The sequence below is a fragment of the Penicillium nucicola genome, assembly GCF_028828085.1.
Source record: "Penicillium nucicola strain IBT 29836 chromosome Unknown utg000006l, whole genome shotgun sequence".
NCBI lineage: Eukaryota > Fungi > Ascomycota > Eurotiomycetes > Eurotiales > Aspergillaceae > Penicillium > Penicillium nucicola.
In genome coordinates this window covers 2150123-2165877 of record NW_026643130.1, presented here as the reverse complement: position 1 = coordinate 2165877, position 15755 = coordinate 2150123, and the positions used below count along the sequence as shown (strand labels likewise).

Sequence of the window (15755 nt, the reverse complement as noted above, 5' to 3'; positions counted from 1 at the left end):
ACGTATGTATACGCTCATAGTGGTCCAGTCGCGCTCACTGGGTCTTGAAAAGGAGGATAGCACAGTGGCCGAGGTAGAAGTAGATGAAGTGCTTCGTCTCTGTCGAGATGTTAGTCGTGGGCCCTGTAGAATGTGATGCGCGCGACGAACCGTGTGTCACAAAGCTGCCAAAATTGCGTCCAACAACACAGTGCCAGGTAGCACCCTTGCGAGAATCGAACTGCATCGTGAGTTAGCGACGCGATTGAAGCGGGGTAGGTAGAGTCGCGGACCTCTTTCTTGATGTATTGGGCGATGTCCTGCAAAATCATTAGCATCAACTAGGCTTTCTAGGTGAATCTGATGCAGATGCATACCTTTTCCACATGATACTTCTCCATAGCCTCAATGGCTGCGACAAATGTTAGCTTGAGTCACGCGCGGGGCATACGGGAGACCTACCAAGGGCAATGGCCTCCTGCTGCATATCCTCGGTCTAGGAAAGGTCAGACTTGATGTATGCGAAGTTCAACGTGTTTGTGATCGTACCATATCGACGGACTTAATCTGCGCTGTAGAACATATTTAGCTTGAGTCACTTGTACCGTGGGGTTAAACTTACCCTCCATCTTCTCGTTCTTCTCGCCTTCCATGGTGGTCATATTTCCGAATGGAATAATACAAAGATAGGCTTCAAGAGTGAAAAAGAATGCGACAGGGGTTTGTAAGGGTCAAATGAGCGAACGAGGTGGATAAAACCAATGGCGCGGTGATAGCCCGACGGCCCAGGCAAATCGACTTTACTGCCGGATCTGAGGGCTTACCGCCCTATCCACCGCTTCGGGCACTATACAAGAAAAAAAAAGTTTTTCCCGAAGAAGTTTTTCAGTCTTCCTACTTCAAAAGGCTTGACCACCGAACACCATGGAGAGCACCAGAGTGTTCGTGAGTGGTCTTCCACCAACATGCTCCAATGACCAGCTTAAGAAGCACTTTTCAACACGCTTCCAAGTCACAGATGCTCATGTCCTACCTAAACGTAGGATGGGTTTTGTTGGCTTCAAGAGTCATGAAGCAGCTCAACAAGCCGTTACACACTTCAACAGAACATATATGAAGATGTCGAAGATCTCTGTAGACATCGCTCGTCCGGTATGTTCCCATTACTCCATTGATTCAGCCGCTTCCTTTCGCCCGTGCAAGCTGACCAATGAAGGTGGTCTTGAGACTGACCCGTTTTATCGCAGATCGAATCCAATGCCGCTGAGGATGTTCATCCCACACGCAGACGTGATGCCACGAATGATAATGATACATCGTTGGACAAGAAGCGCAAGCGCAGCGAGGAAGACAAATCCAAGGACCCTAAGCTGCAGGAGTACCTGTCACTGATGGGACAGTCATCCAAGACTCGGACATGGGCCAATGATGATGACATGGCTAAGCCGTCTGTGGTGACTGCCCCCGTGATTAACCAACCCGTCCAGGAAGACACACAAACGGAAGAGCTACCTTCACATCCCAAGAAGGCCAAGACAGAAAAACCTTCCGTGGCAGAAAATGCCCAACCAGAACCCATTGTGATTGACAACAATGACAAGGCAGAGAACCAAGAAGAGCCAGAACAGGACAACACTGCGGAACCTGAAGAGGCTGCACCTGTATCTGACGCGGACTGGTTGCGGTCAAAGACTAGTCGTCTGTTGGGCCTTCTCGATGAAGAAGAGCAAGACGAATTCGATCAACACAAGGCCGAGGCACCTGCTGATTCTGATTCAGAATCTTCAGCTGGTGATAAGTCGCCACCAGTGCGCAATGAATCACGCACTGAGGCCATTGAGAACATTGCGCCCAACATGACTGACGTTGACAGCGAACCCCAAGAAGCCCCAGAGGTCCCGGCTCCGGAAGACCCTAATCTGGATCTCATTCGGAATTCGGCTCGTCTGTTTCTCCGGAATCTTGCATACGACACAACCGAAGCGGATCTTCAGCCGCTGTTTGAACGCTTCGGAAAGATTGAAGAGGTCAGTCATTGGTCAATTTTGTTTCTACCCTGCCCATTCCCCAAGGCCTGCTGGCTTTACGCCGCTCGCCGAGTGCTCAAATGATGATTTTCCCGATAGGGACATCCGATGCAATAGCAGATGATGTGACCTGGACAAGAGATTTTAGTAGATGCTTCTTGACTTTCTGAAGAGCAACTCATCCATTTATATTCATACACAAATGTTCAAACAAGATTGAATACTAATTGGATACAGATTCATGTTGCTTTTGATACCCGCTCCACAACCAGCAAAGGTTTTGCATATGTCCAGTATTCCGATGCCGAGGCTGCCGTCGAGGCATACCAAGGTCTGGATGGAAAGCAATTCCAGGGTCGACTTTTACACATCTTGCCAGCTTCTGCAAAGAAGACATACAAGATTGATGAGTACGAGCTGTCAAAGCTTCCTCTGAAAAAGCAAAAAGAGATCAAGCGAAAAATGAATGCCTCGTCTTCTACATTCAGCTGGAACTCTCTGTACATGAACGTAAGTTATACTCCAACTACATATAAAGAACGAAAAGCTAATTCGACATAGGCCGACGCTGTAATGTCTTCAGTGGCTGGAAGACTCGGAGTCTCCAAATCAGATCTTCTTGATCCCACCTCGTCTGATGCGGCTGTTAAGCAGGCACATGCTGAAACGCATGTTATTCAGGAAACGAAAGCTTACTTTGCCAACAACGGTGTCAACATTGACGCTTTTAAGCAGCGTGAGCGTGGTAACACGGCTATCTTGGTCAAAAACTTCTCATACGGCGTGAGTTCTCAGGAACTCAGGATTTTGTTCGAGCCCTACGGCACCGTCATTCGCCTCCTGATGCCACCTAGTGGCACCATTGCTATTGTCCAGTTTGCCCGGGCTGATGAGACCCAGAAGGCCTTCAAGGGCATGGCTTATCGCAAGATGGGTGATTCCATCTTGTTCCTTGAGAAGGCGCCCAAGGATCTATTTGATTCGACAGTGGCACCACGTTCCGTTGCTCCTGAGATGCGAGGCAAGGACCAAGGATTCTCAACTGCGGACACTTTTGCAGCAGAGGCCGAGGAGAGCGTAGAAACCACGACTCTCTTCGTAAAGAACCTCAACTTCATTACCACCAACGAGAAGTTCTTGGAAATCTTCCGGCCGCTGGACGGCTTTGTTACTGGACGTATCAAGACCAAGCCCGACCCCAAGCACGCCGGACAGACTCTCAGCATGGGCTTCGGATTCGCAGAATTCAAGACCAAAGCTCAAGCACAAGCAGCTCTTGGAGCCATGAATGGTTACAAGTTAGATCAGCACGAGCTTGTCATCCGGGCTTCACACAAGGGCAAGGATGCTGCTGAGGAACGGAGACGTGATGACACGGCGAAGAAGGTTGCCGCACGCCGAACCAAGATCATCATCAAGAACTTGCCTTTCCAGGCTACCAAGAAGGACATCCGATCCCTGTTCGGGGCCTACGGACAACTTCGGTCAGTGCGTGTTCCTCAAAAGTTCGATCGGACGGCTCGTGGTTTCGGTTTTGCGGATTTTGTAAGCGCTCGCGAAGCGGAAAATGCCATGGACGCGTTGAAAAACACGCATCTCCTGGGGAGAAGATTGGTTCTGGAATTCGTGAACGAGGAGGCTGTCGATCCCGAGGAGGAATTGGCGCGCCTAGAAAAGAAGGTAGGAGAACAGGTGGACAGGGTCAAACTGCAACAGCTCACTGCTGGCGCCGGCCGCAAGAAGTTCACTGTAGGAGGGCAGGAGGAAGAGGCATGAAGCTCTCCTTTCTCCCTTGGCTAATGGCGCCCTGGGATTGGCTGCTCGTCACCCCTTGCAGATTAATGTCCAATGTACGATTACTTGCATACTACTACTCGTAGGAAAAAAAGATACCCCGAACACGTTCCTGTCAATTTTTCACTGCAGTCTCCCGTCCTCGTGCATCTCAAGGCGCATTTAGTGTGCTTTAGTGTATAACCCTACTTTTTACCCTGCGCCAACACTTTCCATCCCCACACTTTCCAACTAAACTTCACCTTGGATTGTAGGGTCATCACGAGCTAGTCTCGCTTAATTTACTGATGGTACGCAGGGCCATCATCAACAGAGATCATCCAAGCCTTCATTCCTTGGGTAGTACTCGATGGTAGCAGAGCATTCCTCATCCCGCGCCTTCAGGCGACATCGTTGGACGACCAACATTCCAACGGCGCCATGATTGCCACTGATTGTTGACAATTGTTGTTGACACTGGTCCAAGCAGCTGATCTTCGTGGTCAGTTCGTGGTGTGCAAAATCTCCGAAGTGCTCATCACTGGATCGTGCTGCTGAGCATCCCTTGCTTCCCCGTCGACTTCCTTCATGTCGAGCCCTGTCCTGGCTCCTGATTTGCTGCGGCAAGGATGGCTTGCCGTGGTCCTTTGCTCTCTGGTGCCTGGACACGAGCCAGGACCACGACCTGGCCTAGGAGCATAGGCGTTCGAGGGACATAGAGACCTGGCGGAACAATGTTGCTACTGGGACTACACAGTGACCCCCTCCAAGGGGAGATGTGGTTCCCTATAAACATCTTCTTGCTCGCTCTCACATTCTCTTTCCCAGGTTCTTACATTCTCTTCCAGACTTGCGTTCTTGGGTCACTGTTTTGTGACTGAGCTGCGTTCTTTGCCAGGCAGTAAGCATTTGACGGTGCCTCTCAATCCCCCTCCTCGTTGGAATCTGTCATTCTTTTCGAGAAGCCCGTCCTTGGTCCCCTCCCATGGCTACTGACTGGCAATCCGAGTGCCTCGTGCCTCAGAACCAGCCGTCTCTGGATCCTGTGAGCGCTCATTCAGAACGTGCTCTCCAGAATACATCTGGGAATGTGCAGTCATACTCGGACCATCTAGCACACGATGTCGCTGGCCGTGATGACCATCTTCAACAGCTTGCATACAAGTATCCCCACGCTGCTCCCATACAACCTCTGTCCGGGCATAGCTTGCACCAACATCAACAGCAAGTAGCTGCTCGCTTGCACCAACGCAAGCTTCGTCGGCTTCATTCCGTTGGAGCCAACTCCCAGTCTCGTCGTGCTAGAAGCAGCTACCTCAAGTCTCAGAAGTATCTCGAGTATCGGGCACGCCCCCGTCGGGATACTGGCAAGGATGGTGAACCAGTGTGGTCTGATGAGCTAGAGGATGCGTTCCAACAGGGTAAGTTGATGCAAAGGCTAAGCCCCGAATCCCAAGCCTGACAATTTGATATAGCCCTCGAAGCAAACCCTCCTATGGGTCGGAGAAAGTGGTCGGAACGTGGCAAGTCTTATGGAAGGAACGAACTCATCGCCGAGTACATCTTCAAGTTGACTGGCAAGCGGAGAACTCGCAAGCAGGTTTCCAGCCACTTGCAAGTTCTCGACTCGTTCCTTAAGGGAGACCCTGATTGTAAGTGACCAAAACTCAACATGTCTGACGCTTGCTAATATGTTTGGCCAGGGGAACGACTTGTACGAGAGGCATCAACAGAACGATCATCCAGTGTGCATAGCTCGGCACCTGCTCCCAAGTGGAGAGCATCGATGGAACACCCTTCGGCATCCAGTCACTATGGAGCTCATCCCGTTTACCATGACCACATGCGATCAATGCAGCCTTATGCTGGTGATCTTCCTCCGCCACATTATACCCTCGGATCGAACATGCAGGAGACCCCTGCCAGCTCCATTCATGGCTTTAGCTTCGATATGTGGGTCAGCGCTCCTCAACAGGCCAACCGCATTGACAAGGCATTGCATGCATACACTCGTCTTCAAGGCGACCTCCACCAGCCTGGGGCCCCTCCTATGCCCCTTGAGCATGTCAGTGGCTGGCGTTCCTCTTTCCCTCAGCTGGCTGTCATGGTAGATGATATTAACAACCCCATTGACTGTGATATCATCCTGTTAGAAGTCAACCTTGAACTGATGACTGACTTCCCCCTGCGGGATCTCGTCTTGGTATCCAGCTTGACCTTGACTATGCCCACCCCACCGCGGGCGATATCTTGGGAGTCGGCCAGATGGAAAACTGGACCTGCAGCACACACCTGTACAACGACGGCCAAAAGGCCATAGAGAGTTACCATGATCTTCCAAAGACCCACCCTACCAAGGTCAAGCCTCTGTTTGAATCATCTTGGTGGGCCAAGAAATTCACCGACTTGACCCAAAGGAAGCGTATTGCCGAAGACACAGGTTCTTCTCAAGACATTCAAGACACCGATGCCAGTACGCGTCAGTTCATCCGCTCTCTGTCTGCAGTACAGGAGCTTCGAGCCACCCCTCCCAGTGCTCGCCGTCTTTCCAACCAATACCAAAGCCACCAGGGCGATGGGAGCAAGCGCATGGCAATCTTGGCTTGGAAGTTTCGCCAAACCCGGCCTGGTCAAGTCGGTACTACTACATGGAGACGACTCATCCCTGCCCCGGACCGCACCACTACCAATAGCCCCAGGCCGGGGACTGGAGTTGACCTTCCTCCTCTCTCGTTGGACTCGATCCTTCTCAACAAGCCCTCTCACCAAAACGTCTACCAGGCTCCTCAGCCCCAGGACCTCATCCATCACCAGGGCCACTCTCAAACCCAGTGGCCCATGTACCCATCATCCCACGACAATGTGGCTAATCTATTTAATTCGTCGGGTCAGCTCGACTTCATGACATCCATCACCAAGCCTGAAGACAGCCTCAACGACAAGACGGCCGTCACCTCCGTGCTAGACTCCTTTTCCACCAGCCTCGCACCGGAAACAGTCCCATCCACCAGTCTACACTCCTCCAGCGGCGCGCCAGTCATGCTCAACGTGCACGACCTCCCCCTCTCCCATTCAAGCATGGGCTACACAATGGGCCACGACACCTCACACTACGTGCCATCCCAACAGCACAGCGTGAACATGCACGACAGCAACAGCGTGCTCACCGGCTTCTTTGGATCCAACCCGCAGTCCCTCGACGACCTGAGCCACGGCCAGGCCTCGTGGGCCACGCACTCGGCCTCTCTTCCCGGTGATGTCGGCACCGGCAGCTATCACCACCTCCCCTTCCAGTCAGAGCATCATGCACCTGTCTCGCGAGAGCCGCAGCAACCTCATCACTTCGATCAGCTTCTGCCGTCTGAAGACTTGATGGATAAGCTTGTCGGGCGCATGCCTAATGGTTCCGGCATGCATGGGGCAGGCCCCGATCATGCGAATGGCTATGGTGATAGTACTCCGGTGGATACGGTATAACGACATCTTTTTTTTTTTACAAAATATTTAGTGGTAATGATAATCATTCTGGCAGTGGTCTGTGGTTCTATTTCTGTGACTTTTATATCTGTCTATTTATTTATTTTTTTTGGTGATCTTGGGCAGAAGCAATGGAGTATGGGGAGTTGAAGGGTCCAATATATTTATTTCAATTTATTTCTCTATCATTATTATATCTACTTCTGATTCTTCTTTTACTCTCTGATTATTCTTAATACTCTGATTATTCTTAATACTCTGATTATTCTTACTCTCATTACTCTTCTTACTCTTTGTATGTGCCGGCTAATTTAGATGCCGTGTTTAGCCGCTATACTAGTGGGGGCGTGGCCAAGAGGCTATTGGAACTATATTCGGCCATTTAGCCTGGACCTTTACTTTTTGCCAGATGAATTGTGGCTTAAATATAATAGCCTGTCCCCGCGGGGTCTTCTTTCCAACCAAAAAAATACCCCTCCAAAGTCAGTCCCTGTTCCAATTCCTTCAGAGTACTGCTAATTCCCAGAATCCCCAGACTCTAACCCACATTCACAATGGTTGCTCCTACTGTCAAGTTGAACAACGGCTACGAGATGCCTCTCGTAGGCTTCGGTCTCTGGAAGGTCAACAATGACACCTGCGCCGATCAAGTCTACAATGCCATCAAGGCCGGCTACCGTCTCTTCGACGGTGCTTGCGGTACAGCCTCCCCTGCCCAAGTCCTAAAAACAAGGAAGATAGACTAATAGCACCAGATTATGGCAACGAAGTCGAATGTGGCCAAGGCGTAGCCCGTGCCATTAAGGACGGCCTCGTCAAGCGCGAAGAGCTCTTCATCGTCTCCAAGCTCTGGAACAGCTTCCACGAAGGCGACAAAGTGGAACCGATCTGCCGCAAGCAACTGGCAGACTGGGGCGTGGACTACTTCGACCTGTACATCGTGCACTTCCCCATCGCACTGAAGTACCTCGACCCCAGCGTGCGCTACCCACCCAGCTGGACAACCGCCGACGGCAAGATCGAGCTGGCCAACGCCCCCATCCACGAGACCTGGGCCGCAATGGAGTCCCTCGTCGACAAGAAGCTCGCGCGCAGCATTGGCGTGAGCAACTTCAGTGCCCAGCTGTTGATGGATCTGCTGCGCTATGCGCGCGTCCGCCCTGCGACCCTGCAGATCGAGCACCACCCCTACTTGACGCAGACACGCTTGGTGGACTTTGCCCAGAGTGAGGGTCTTGCTGTTACTGCTTATTCGTCCTTCGGCCCGTTGAGTTTCTTGGAGTTGAACCTCAAGCATGCGCAGGATACGCCTTTGCTGTTTGAGCATGCCACTATTAAGAGTATTTCCGAGAAGCATGGTCGCACCCCGGCCCAGGTTCTGCTGCGTTGGGCTACCCAGCGAAACATTGCTGTTATCCCTAAGAGCAATGATCCTACTCGCCTGGCGCAGAACTTGCAGGTCACCGACTTTGATCTCGAGGGTTCGGAGATTGAGGCTATTAGTGCTCTTGACAAGGGTCTTCGGTTCAATGACCCCATGGCTGTGAGTTTGGTTTCTACTTGTGGCTTTTGTCCTTTACTGACTTATTTTCTAGTATGGTCTCGGTATTCCCATCTTCTAAGCCTTGGCTGTTTAGAGGCGGAGTATATCCCGTGTCCGAAGAAAGGACGGGGCTGATGAATTGGATAGCACAAATGAATAAATATAGTTTAGCGCTTCTTCTATCTTCCATTGGTCTGAAGTTCTTGTAATTCAGGGTCGTAGCAACAATCGCATAGATCTATACCGTGGAGCGCCAAGACTTGCCGATCTCCGGCCATTTTTCTCCAAACCTCCGCTCTCTCCAACATCCAAACCTCAATCTCCAAACACCATGTTTCCCTCGGCCACAGCGCGACTCGCCTCGCAAGTACATATTACAGCATGGCCAACACCAAGAAATCTAGCAGAAAGCAAATTAGTTCTCAAGGCACTCCAAAAGCACGGTGAAATCGTCTCATACCGAAACCTCAAGGTAAAGACCAAAGCAACACCCGACAGCGCAACGCATTGCGCAAACGCTTCAACGAATCCCACTGACATGCAAATATAGTACGACACAACCAATGACTCCCCCAATCGCCATCGACCAATGCTCGCAATCTACGAAAACGCCGAAGCCGCAGAGCGCGCTATCGACTCATCACCAGTAACAATCCCACTACCACCCGGCTCCGCGCCAATCCCCCAATCCAATAAACACGCCAACCCCCTCAAAGACAAATCAGCCAGTTCACCGGATGACTCGCCCTCAATAATGATCCAGATCCAATCCTCGCGCCATAACCATCCCTCCAATATCAGTCGCAATCCCTTTTACACAACATACAACATGCACAAGATGAGTCCGATGTACAAGGATCTTATCCGGGAGGGGGTGCCCGTGCGGGAATTGGCGGATTGTCTACCGAGTAAGAAATATCATATTGGGATTGGGGTGAAGGAGAACATCCAGGAGGAGAATCGGTGGATGGGAGCGATGAGTTTGATGGATCTGTGGAAGGAAGGGCTAAAGGAGAAAGAAGACCAGAAGGAGCTTGGAGATTCAACCGAGAAGAGAAAGCAATATGAAGAGTTTGGGGAGTTCTAACGAGACTCGCATCTACTTGGTAATTAAGCTATGGCAGATCCAAATCCCCCAAGACAAGGCCAGGCAGGGAACATCCAAAGCAGAAAAGTTAAAAAAGATGCATATGCCCCTCGTTCCTGGGTTCCCTCGACCCAAGACCGTTGGCTTTCCAGGGCCGTCAGTACAACTCGCATCCCTGTGAGAGGGCGGGCCCGTCCCTCTCACAGGGACACAAGTTGCAACGACATAGTCTAGTTGGTTCCAGCGAGGAGCGGGGATACTCTTCCCCCAAGTTAGGAACCAGGTGCCAACTAGACTACTGGGGCATTTTGGTGAAATATGACACTTTATTTGCCATCATATCATGTCGATTTCCTATTTGGGAAATCCGCATACATTGTTTGGTTTTTGTGCGCTTCTCGGGTCGATTCTGACCTTGATCACTTTACTTTGGTTTATTTTGGAGCTGCTCACACCCGGCTCTTATTTGGTTCTCAACTTACCCTGTGCTGGCTGGTCATGACTCGGCCTGGGACGGCCTCCCTGGGGCTCTGGGCTATATGCGCCAATATGTCTCCACCAGAACCCACTCTGTGTCTACTGTATACCCGAGGGATATTTGCCTTGGCCAGGTTCACAACACAGCACGATACTATTCTATAGCAATTTCTGCCCAGTAAGATAGCATGTTACTGTCTACACTCTACACTGCAAAATGATAGCCCGTTCGTCCTCTTCAATTTGGCAAATATATCATAGCATTCTCACCATCTTTATCCAACACGATGTACTATCTTCTGTATTGTCCATATCTTGTTCGCCTTGTTCTTCTGTCTCATTTCCCACCTGGGTGTGAGTGCCTAGCCCCCATTGGATCAGACAAAGATAGGGTGTACCATAGAATCTGGGACGATGGGCCGCGACAAAGAAAAGACATAATCTGGCTTTATAAATAAAACCAAGCATACATACGGGCAGAAACTTCTAAACACCACTTTGGCATAGGTGCTATCCAAACATTCTACACGAATTCATTCCAAGATTCATTTCTCATTTCAAGATTTGATCCATGCACTGGACCATATAACAGAGGATATCAGCCATAGCCAAGGCCAAGTAGACAGGACTGGCCAGGATAAGTCAAGAGAAACTTAGAACAAACAGTCGATACATCGCACAGATATAAGCCTTAAGCCTCAAACCTTGACAAAAGCTACACAGAACCACAAAGTTAGCAAGATACCCCAGCAAAGGCCAGCCCCATAACAAAAACCAGCAGAGAGATAACTTACTGGCATCAATTTGCTTAATCTGAGGCAACGCCAAGCGCACCTTGTTCCGATAAACAGCAGGTCCCTTCATCTGCAACGGGTTGCCCTCGAAATAGACAGTCTCGAGGTTCTCCTTATCCTTCAGCTCACGCTCGACCTCCTCGAAGCTTGCGAGCTGGTTATTGGAGCCCCATAGCTCTTCGAGGTTCTTGAGAGTGGAGAGGTGTTCCAAGTGCGAGATCTGGTTGTTGGAGAAGTCTAGCACGCGCAGGTTCTCGTTTTGTTCCAGGCCTGAGAGGTCTGTGATGGCGTTGTGGGACAGGTATAGTTCTTCAAGATTCTTGAGGTTGGACAGGCCACTGATTTGGGTCAGGCGGTTGGATTGGATGGAAATGATTTTGAGGTTGGAGAGGGCGTCTAGGTTCTAGACGGTTGTTAGTACAAGATTCCTGATTTGGTGGATTTAGTAGACGGTTTCAGTGACACACCTTCATCTCGACAATCTTGTTCTTTCCAACCCAGAGTTGTGTGAGAGCCGTCAAGGTGTCCAAGTTCTCAAGGTCCTAGATGCAACCTGTCAGTATATCCCCATGATCACTTGTCTTCTCATCTCATCTCATCTCCGTTGATAGCGAATCAAGTGTAATACGAACCCGAATCTTATTCCCACCCAATTCCAAATTCGTAATGCCAGTCAACTCTTCCAATCCCTCAATCTTGGCAATCTTATTCTGCACAAAGAAAATCTCCGTCAATTTCTTGAGATGCGAGATATTCTTAATATGCTTGATCTTATTAAAGCTCAGATCCAAACTCGTCAGATGTTGGAACTCGTCCAGGCCCTTCAGATGCGAAATGAGGTTATCGTAGAGATCGAGCTCGGTCAAGCTGGCGGCGACGTTGGAAGGGAACTCGATGCGTGTTATTTGATTTTGGCGCATGCATAGTCTCTATGGGACGCCATGTATCAGTCCATCTGCTCTGCTTGGGGCAACTGTGATAAGGCGCGCGGCGCGCGCACCTGTGAGGATGGCACGACTGGGTTCTTCCACGATCTGGGAACATGTGTATAGCTCGATAATAGTGCGTACCTGGAGTTGAGGAAAGCGTTCGAGTTTGAGAGCAGGAATCGACTGGATTTTGCAGTGCACGAGGTCAATGTCCTAGAACAGTGCGATTAGCAATCATGCCGTGGTGGTTCATCGTACATAAGCCACCCTGTAGAACAGGAAAAGGCTTGTCCGGGGTTGTGCTCACCTCGACATTCGGGTCTTCATCGGCCAAGAGATCTAGAAAGCTGTCAGTTGGTGACTTCTCCGGCGATGGTGGTTACGGAGCAAATCTTCGGAGACAGTACCTTCATCAGCCTGGATCTCGTCCACTGGCGGAGCATCAGGATCCGAGTAGTCAGAGTCCTCCAGGGCCTCTGGATTTGTGATCACAGCTTTAGGTTCGACCCTCATTTTGCCGTCCCAACCTTCTTTGTTCTTCATGGTGGAAGTGGGATGTTCGGAGTGGGCGGTCGGCGTGCGGGGAGCTTTCTGCTTTTTTTTTCGGAGAGATCGTCGCAACTGCAGAGTCAAGAGAAGTTCGTAGGTCGTATGAATTCACGAAGGATTATTGAAGTTGTAGATGTCCCGTGATATTCAGGAACTGGAACGTTTTGACTACATCATCGCTCAATGCGGCAGTGCTCAATGCGGAAATGGTCCGAGATCAACTTCATTTCTACTCTAAACACGATTCGCTCTACTCTTCAGACTATGCCTCTCGACAGACATGTACAGGAAAACCAAACTGGCAGCGTAAAGGGGTTATTAGGCACTGCTGATGCTGATGTTGACTAGGGGAGATGGCGAGAAATCTCAGCACGGCATGCACGCTCGTGTATTGCACTGAGATCAAGCCAGTAGGGCTGTGTAGCGAGACAAAAATGGAAAAAAATAGAATAAAGAGAATGAGGAACACAGAGGGGATACAGCGAGGACATGAAATACCAAGAGACGCCTGCGGAATGCATGAAAAGCGGACTTGTTGGAAGGGAATACAAAGACAAGGAAAGATCAGGGCGTGAGGTGGTGACAGGCACATAGAAAACAAAAACAATGGGGGAATGAAGCTCGCTCGGAGCGTGGTAAGATAAAACAAATCACAATGCAAATGGTCGAGGGACAGGTCGGGCTATCCAACGACAGCAGATGCAGACGAGCCGTGACCCAGGAGGATACCAGTTCCATCGGGGATGATCATCGTCGAGAGGGGAATCAAATCGGCAGTAGGAGAATAGGGTGACTACCCGTCAATGGCAGGTAAGTGGCAGTGGAGAGGAATGCAAAAAGAAGGGCTTTTCTCGCGCAGAAAAGAAAACAACTCGCTCAAAATGGGAATCTCAGGCGTAATAAGAATCCGAGGGATTTACAAGGTACAGTCCAGGACCATGCTGACATCTTGGACTTGTGCCCCGGCAAGATCCTCGAGGACCGGGATAAGGTCAAGCAACTCGTTGTCGTGAGCGTCAGAGAACCAGCTACTGATGGGAATCGCGTGCTCAGGGTGGAAGATGTAAGATGTGGGGGAGTTGTCGATGATGATCGTCTCCTTCAAGTCACGGCCGACTTGTGAAAGATCCTAATGGTTGTTAGAACTGTCCATCTGGACTGAGGGAACCGACTCACCTTGACATAATTTCCCTGGTGATTATAGCAACTCTCGCGGAATAGGCGGTGGTGCACCACGTTGTGAATATCCAGTTGGTCCAGCAAAGGATCGCCGTACTATACCAAGTTAGCATGGGTTTCAAGACTGTGGATGATGGGAACTTACCTTTGAGACCGAGGCCGTGAAGACAACTACTTCGTATAGCTCACCGACACGCTTCATGAACTGATCCACGCCTGGCCGCTTGATGACATAGATGTTGTGATATTGTCCCTCAATTTCTACGGGAATGGTGAAGTCGGCACGCTCGAGAACCTGGCAGTTGGGTTAGCTGGGGTACGAAGAATTTCAGATATGTAGATGCTTACCTTGAAGCTACTATGAACAAGCGTTTCATCTAGATCGAGAACAAGACACTTTCGGCCGCTGAGATGTGGTAGAGGTGCAGGAAGCAACGGACGCATCCCATCGTCTGAAACAGCTCGAGCAGGGGGAGCAGGAACTGGCGGGGGAGGAGGCAGAACCATCGGGGCTTGTGTCACGATATCTGCTTGATTGACATTCTCTGATTGATCCTCGTCAAGAGATTTCTTGGGAGTGGTTGAAGGAGCAGGCTCCTCAATAGACTTTGTTTGCGCATCCAAATCTTGAGTTGAATCCTTCGGCTTACTTTCATCTACTGACCCATTTGCATCTGCAGACTCAACAGGCGTGGACGCCTCGGGCTTATTGTTCTGGCCAGAAGCTTCAGACTCGACAGCCGCTGAAGGACCCTCGCTCTGTGCGCCAGTCGCGGTCGCTTTGAAGTTGCGCTCTTCTTCACCAGGCTGATCCGCACTGACTGTTGAATGCGCCTTCTCGTCGAAATAGGGCTCCCTCGATTCTGCAGTGCTGGAATCACCGGTGCGAGCGTCCGTCTTGTCGGGAGTAGGAAGCCGGTTCAAGACCGGTTGCTGCCTGTTCGTTTTCTTAGGAGGCTCAGTGGTGTCATCGGTATCAACATCCGCCGACGAGCAGCAGCCCAGGAAAGCCAAAAGCTTTGATGGGCCCTTCTTGGGCTGGGGCTTCGGAATGCTTTCGGGCGCGGCGGCCTCTTTGCTTTCCTCGCTGTTCGCAACGTCCTGAGTCTGGCGCGACCGACGACTGCTAGCCCGGCTTGGATCTCTCTTTGTCCGCAGCATGCTCACTTTGGAACTTCTGCGAGTAGGCTGAGCCCCATCCTGTGTTTCTTCGGTCTTCTCAGAGGGGACCTGCTTGTTGTTTTTCGAGGATCGTCGCGAGGGGATCGGGATCGACAACAGACGTTTCTTGGGGGTCTCTGCGGTCTCGGCAGCCGGAGCAGCGGAAGTTGCAGCGGACGGAGTTGGCTCTGAGGTTGCGACAGCAGTTGCGTCCTGCGTCTCGGTCGCATCGGCGGTGCGAGCGTGCTCCGAGGACTCAGGGTCTACGGGGCGAAAAGTGTCAGTTATCATGGCTCTCAAAACACAGATTGCATCGCATGCGCAAATCACTTACTGGCTGAGCCAGAATTGTCGGTGGCCATGGTTGCTTTGTTTGTAAACTCCGGAGCGGAGGGTGAGATATCTCGCCCCGTGCTCTCTCCACTCATCGAGAATGGCGATATCAGGATAGATGGTATAAATGGGCACAGAAAAGCTTCAAAATGAAGAGCAATTCAAAAGATTTGAAGCAATGCCGGAACGCTCACAGGTTGAGCGCGGCTCTTTGGGGGGGTTGGTCTAGGTAAGCAAGCGCCTTTTGGGGTGGGAGGAACAAATGTGGCACCGCTTTGGCCGTGAGCCAACACCACACTATGTTGCTATAAGCCAAGGGCAACTAGAAACAGGGGGGAAACAGCAAAGTGTAGTCAATAGGGATAGAGAAGAGGAGAGAGGAGTCGGGGATGTCACGTGTACGGTGTGAGAACGGGGGAAAGTGACTCGAGTCTTGTTTAATTCCTT

At 50.7% G+C, this 15755-nt stretch overlaps 7 protein-coding genes across 7 annotated transcripts; 4 read left to right on the top strand and 3 right to left on the bottom strand.

Annotated features, from left to right (window-relative positions):
- Positions 1–34: 34 nt before the first annotated feature.
- Positions 35–632, bottom strand: N7511_006839 (dynein light chain DYN2; the record flags this gene model as incomplete). The annotated part of the gene is made up of 6 exons (XM_057129216.1): positions 35–220; positions 273–299; positions 357–391; positions 442–475; positions 529–551; positions 602–632. 6 exons carry the CDS (start codon positions 630–632, stop codon positions 35–37), a joined length of 336 nt encoding a protein of 111 aa, XP_056983772.1.
- A 271-nt stretch (positions 633–903) lies between these two features.
- Positions 904–3782, top strand: mrd1 (RNA-binding ribosome biosynthesis protein MRD1; the record flags this gene model as incomplete). Its single annotated transcript, XM_057129215.1, has 4 exons — positions 904–1131; positions 1227–2006; positions 2244–2516; positions 2568–3782. The coding sequence occupies 4 exons, from the start codon at positions 904–906 to the stop codon at positions 3780–3782; spliced, it is 2496 nt and encodes an 831-aa protein (XP_056983771.1).
- Positions 3783–4764: 982 nt separating this feature from the next.
- On the top strand, positions 4765–7256 carry abaA (transcription factor AbaA; the record flags this gene model as incomplete). Its single annotated transcript, XM_057129214.1, has 4 exons — positions 4765–5200; positions 5255–5431; positions 5483–5982; positions 6045–7256. The coding sequence occupies 4 exons, from the start codon at positions 4765–4767 to the stop codon at positions 7254–7256; spliced, it is 2325 nt and encodes a 774-aa protein (XP_056983770.1).
- Positions 7257–7810: 554 nt separating this feature from the next.
- On the top strand, positions 7811–8878 carry N7511_006836 (uncharacterized protein; the record flags this gene model as incomplete). The annotated part of the gene is made up of 3 exons (XM_057129213.1): positions 7811–7955; positions 8012–8799; positions 8852–8878. 3 exons carry the CDS (start codon positions 7811–7813, stop codon positions 8876–8878), a joined length of 960 nt encoding a protein of 319 aa, XP_056983769.1.
- Positions 8879–9130: 252 nt separating this feature from the next.
- Positions 9131–9886, top strand: N7511_006835 (uncharacterized protein; the record flags this gene model as incomplete). The annotated part of the gene is made up of 2 exons (XM_057129212.1): positions 9131–9271; positions 9350–9886. 2 exons carry the CDS (start codon positions 9131–9133, stop codon positions 9884–9886), a joined length of 678 nt encoding a protein of 225 aa, XP_056983768.1.
- A 1175-nt stretch (positions 9887–11061) lies between these two features.
- On the bottom strand, positions 11062–12629 carry N7511_006834 (putative protein phosphatase PP1 regulatory subunit Sds22; the record flags this gene model as incomplete). Its single annotated transcript, XM_057129211.1, has 7 exons — positions 11062–11078; positions 11158–11560; positions 11625–11699; positions 11790–12086; positions 12132–12299; positions 12394–12425; positions 12494–12629. 7 exons carry the CDS (start codon positions 12627–12629, stop codon positions 11062–11064), a joined length of 1128 nt encoding a protein of 375 aa, XP_056983767.1.
- A 922-nt stretch (positions 12630–13551) lies between these two features.
- Positions 13552–15403, bottom strand: psrA (putative general stress response phosphoprotein phosphatase Psr1/2; the record flags this gene model as incomplete). Its single annotated transcript, XM_057129210.1, has 5 exons — positions 13552–13764; positions 13812–13910; positions 13960–14109; positions 14163–15238; positions 15310–15403. The coding sequence occupies 5 exons, from the start codon at positions 15401–15403 to the stop codon at positions 13552–13554; spliced, it is 1632 nt and encodes a 543-aa protein (XP_056983766.1).
- Positions 15404–15755: the final 352 nt, after the last annotated feature.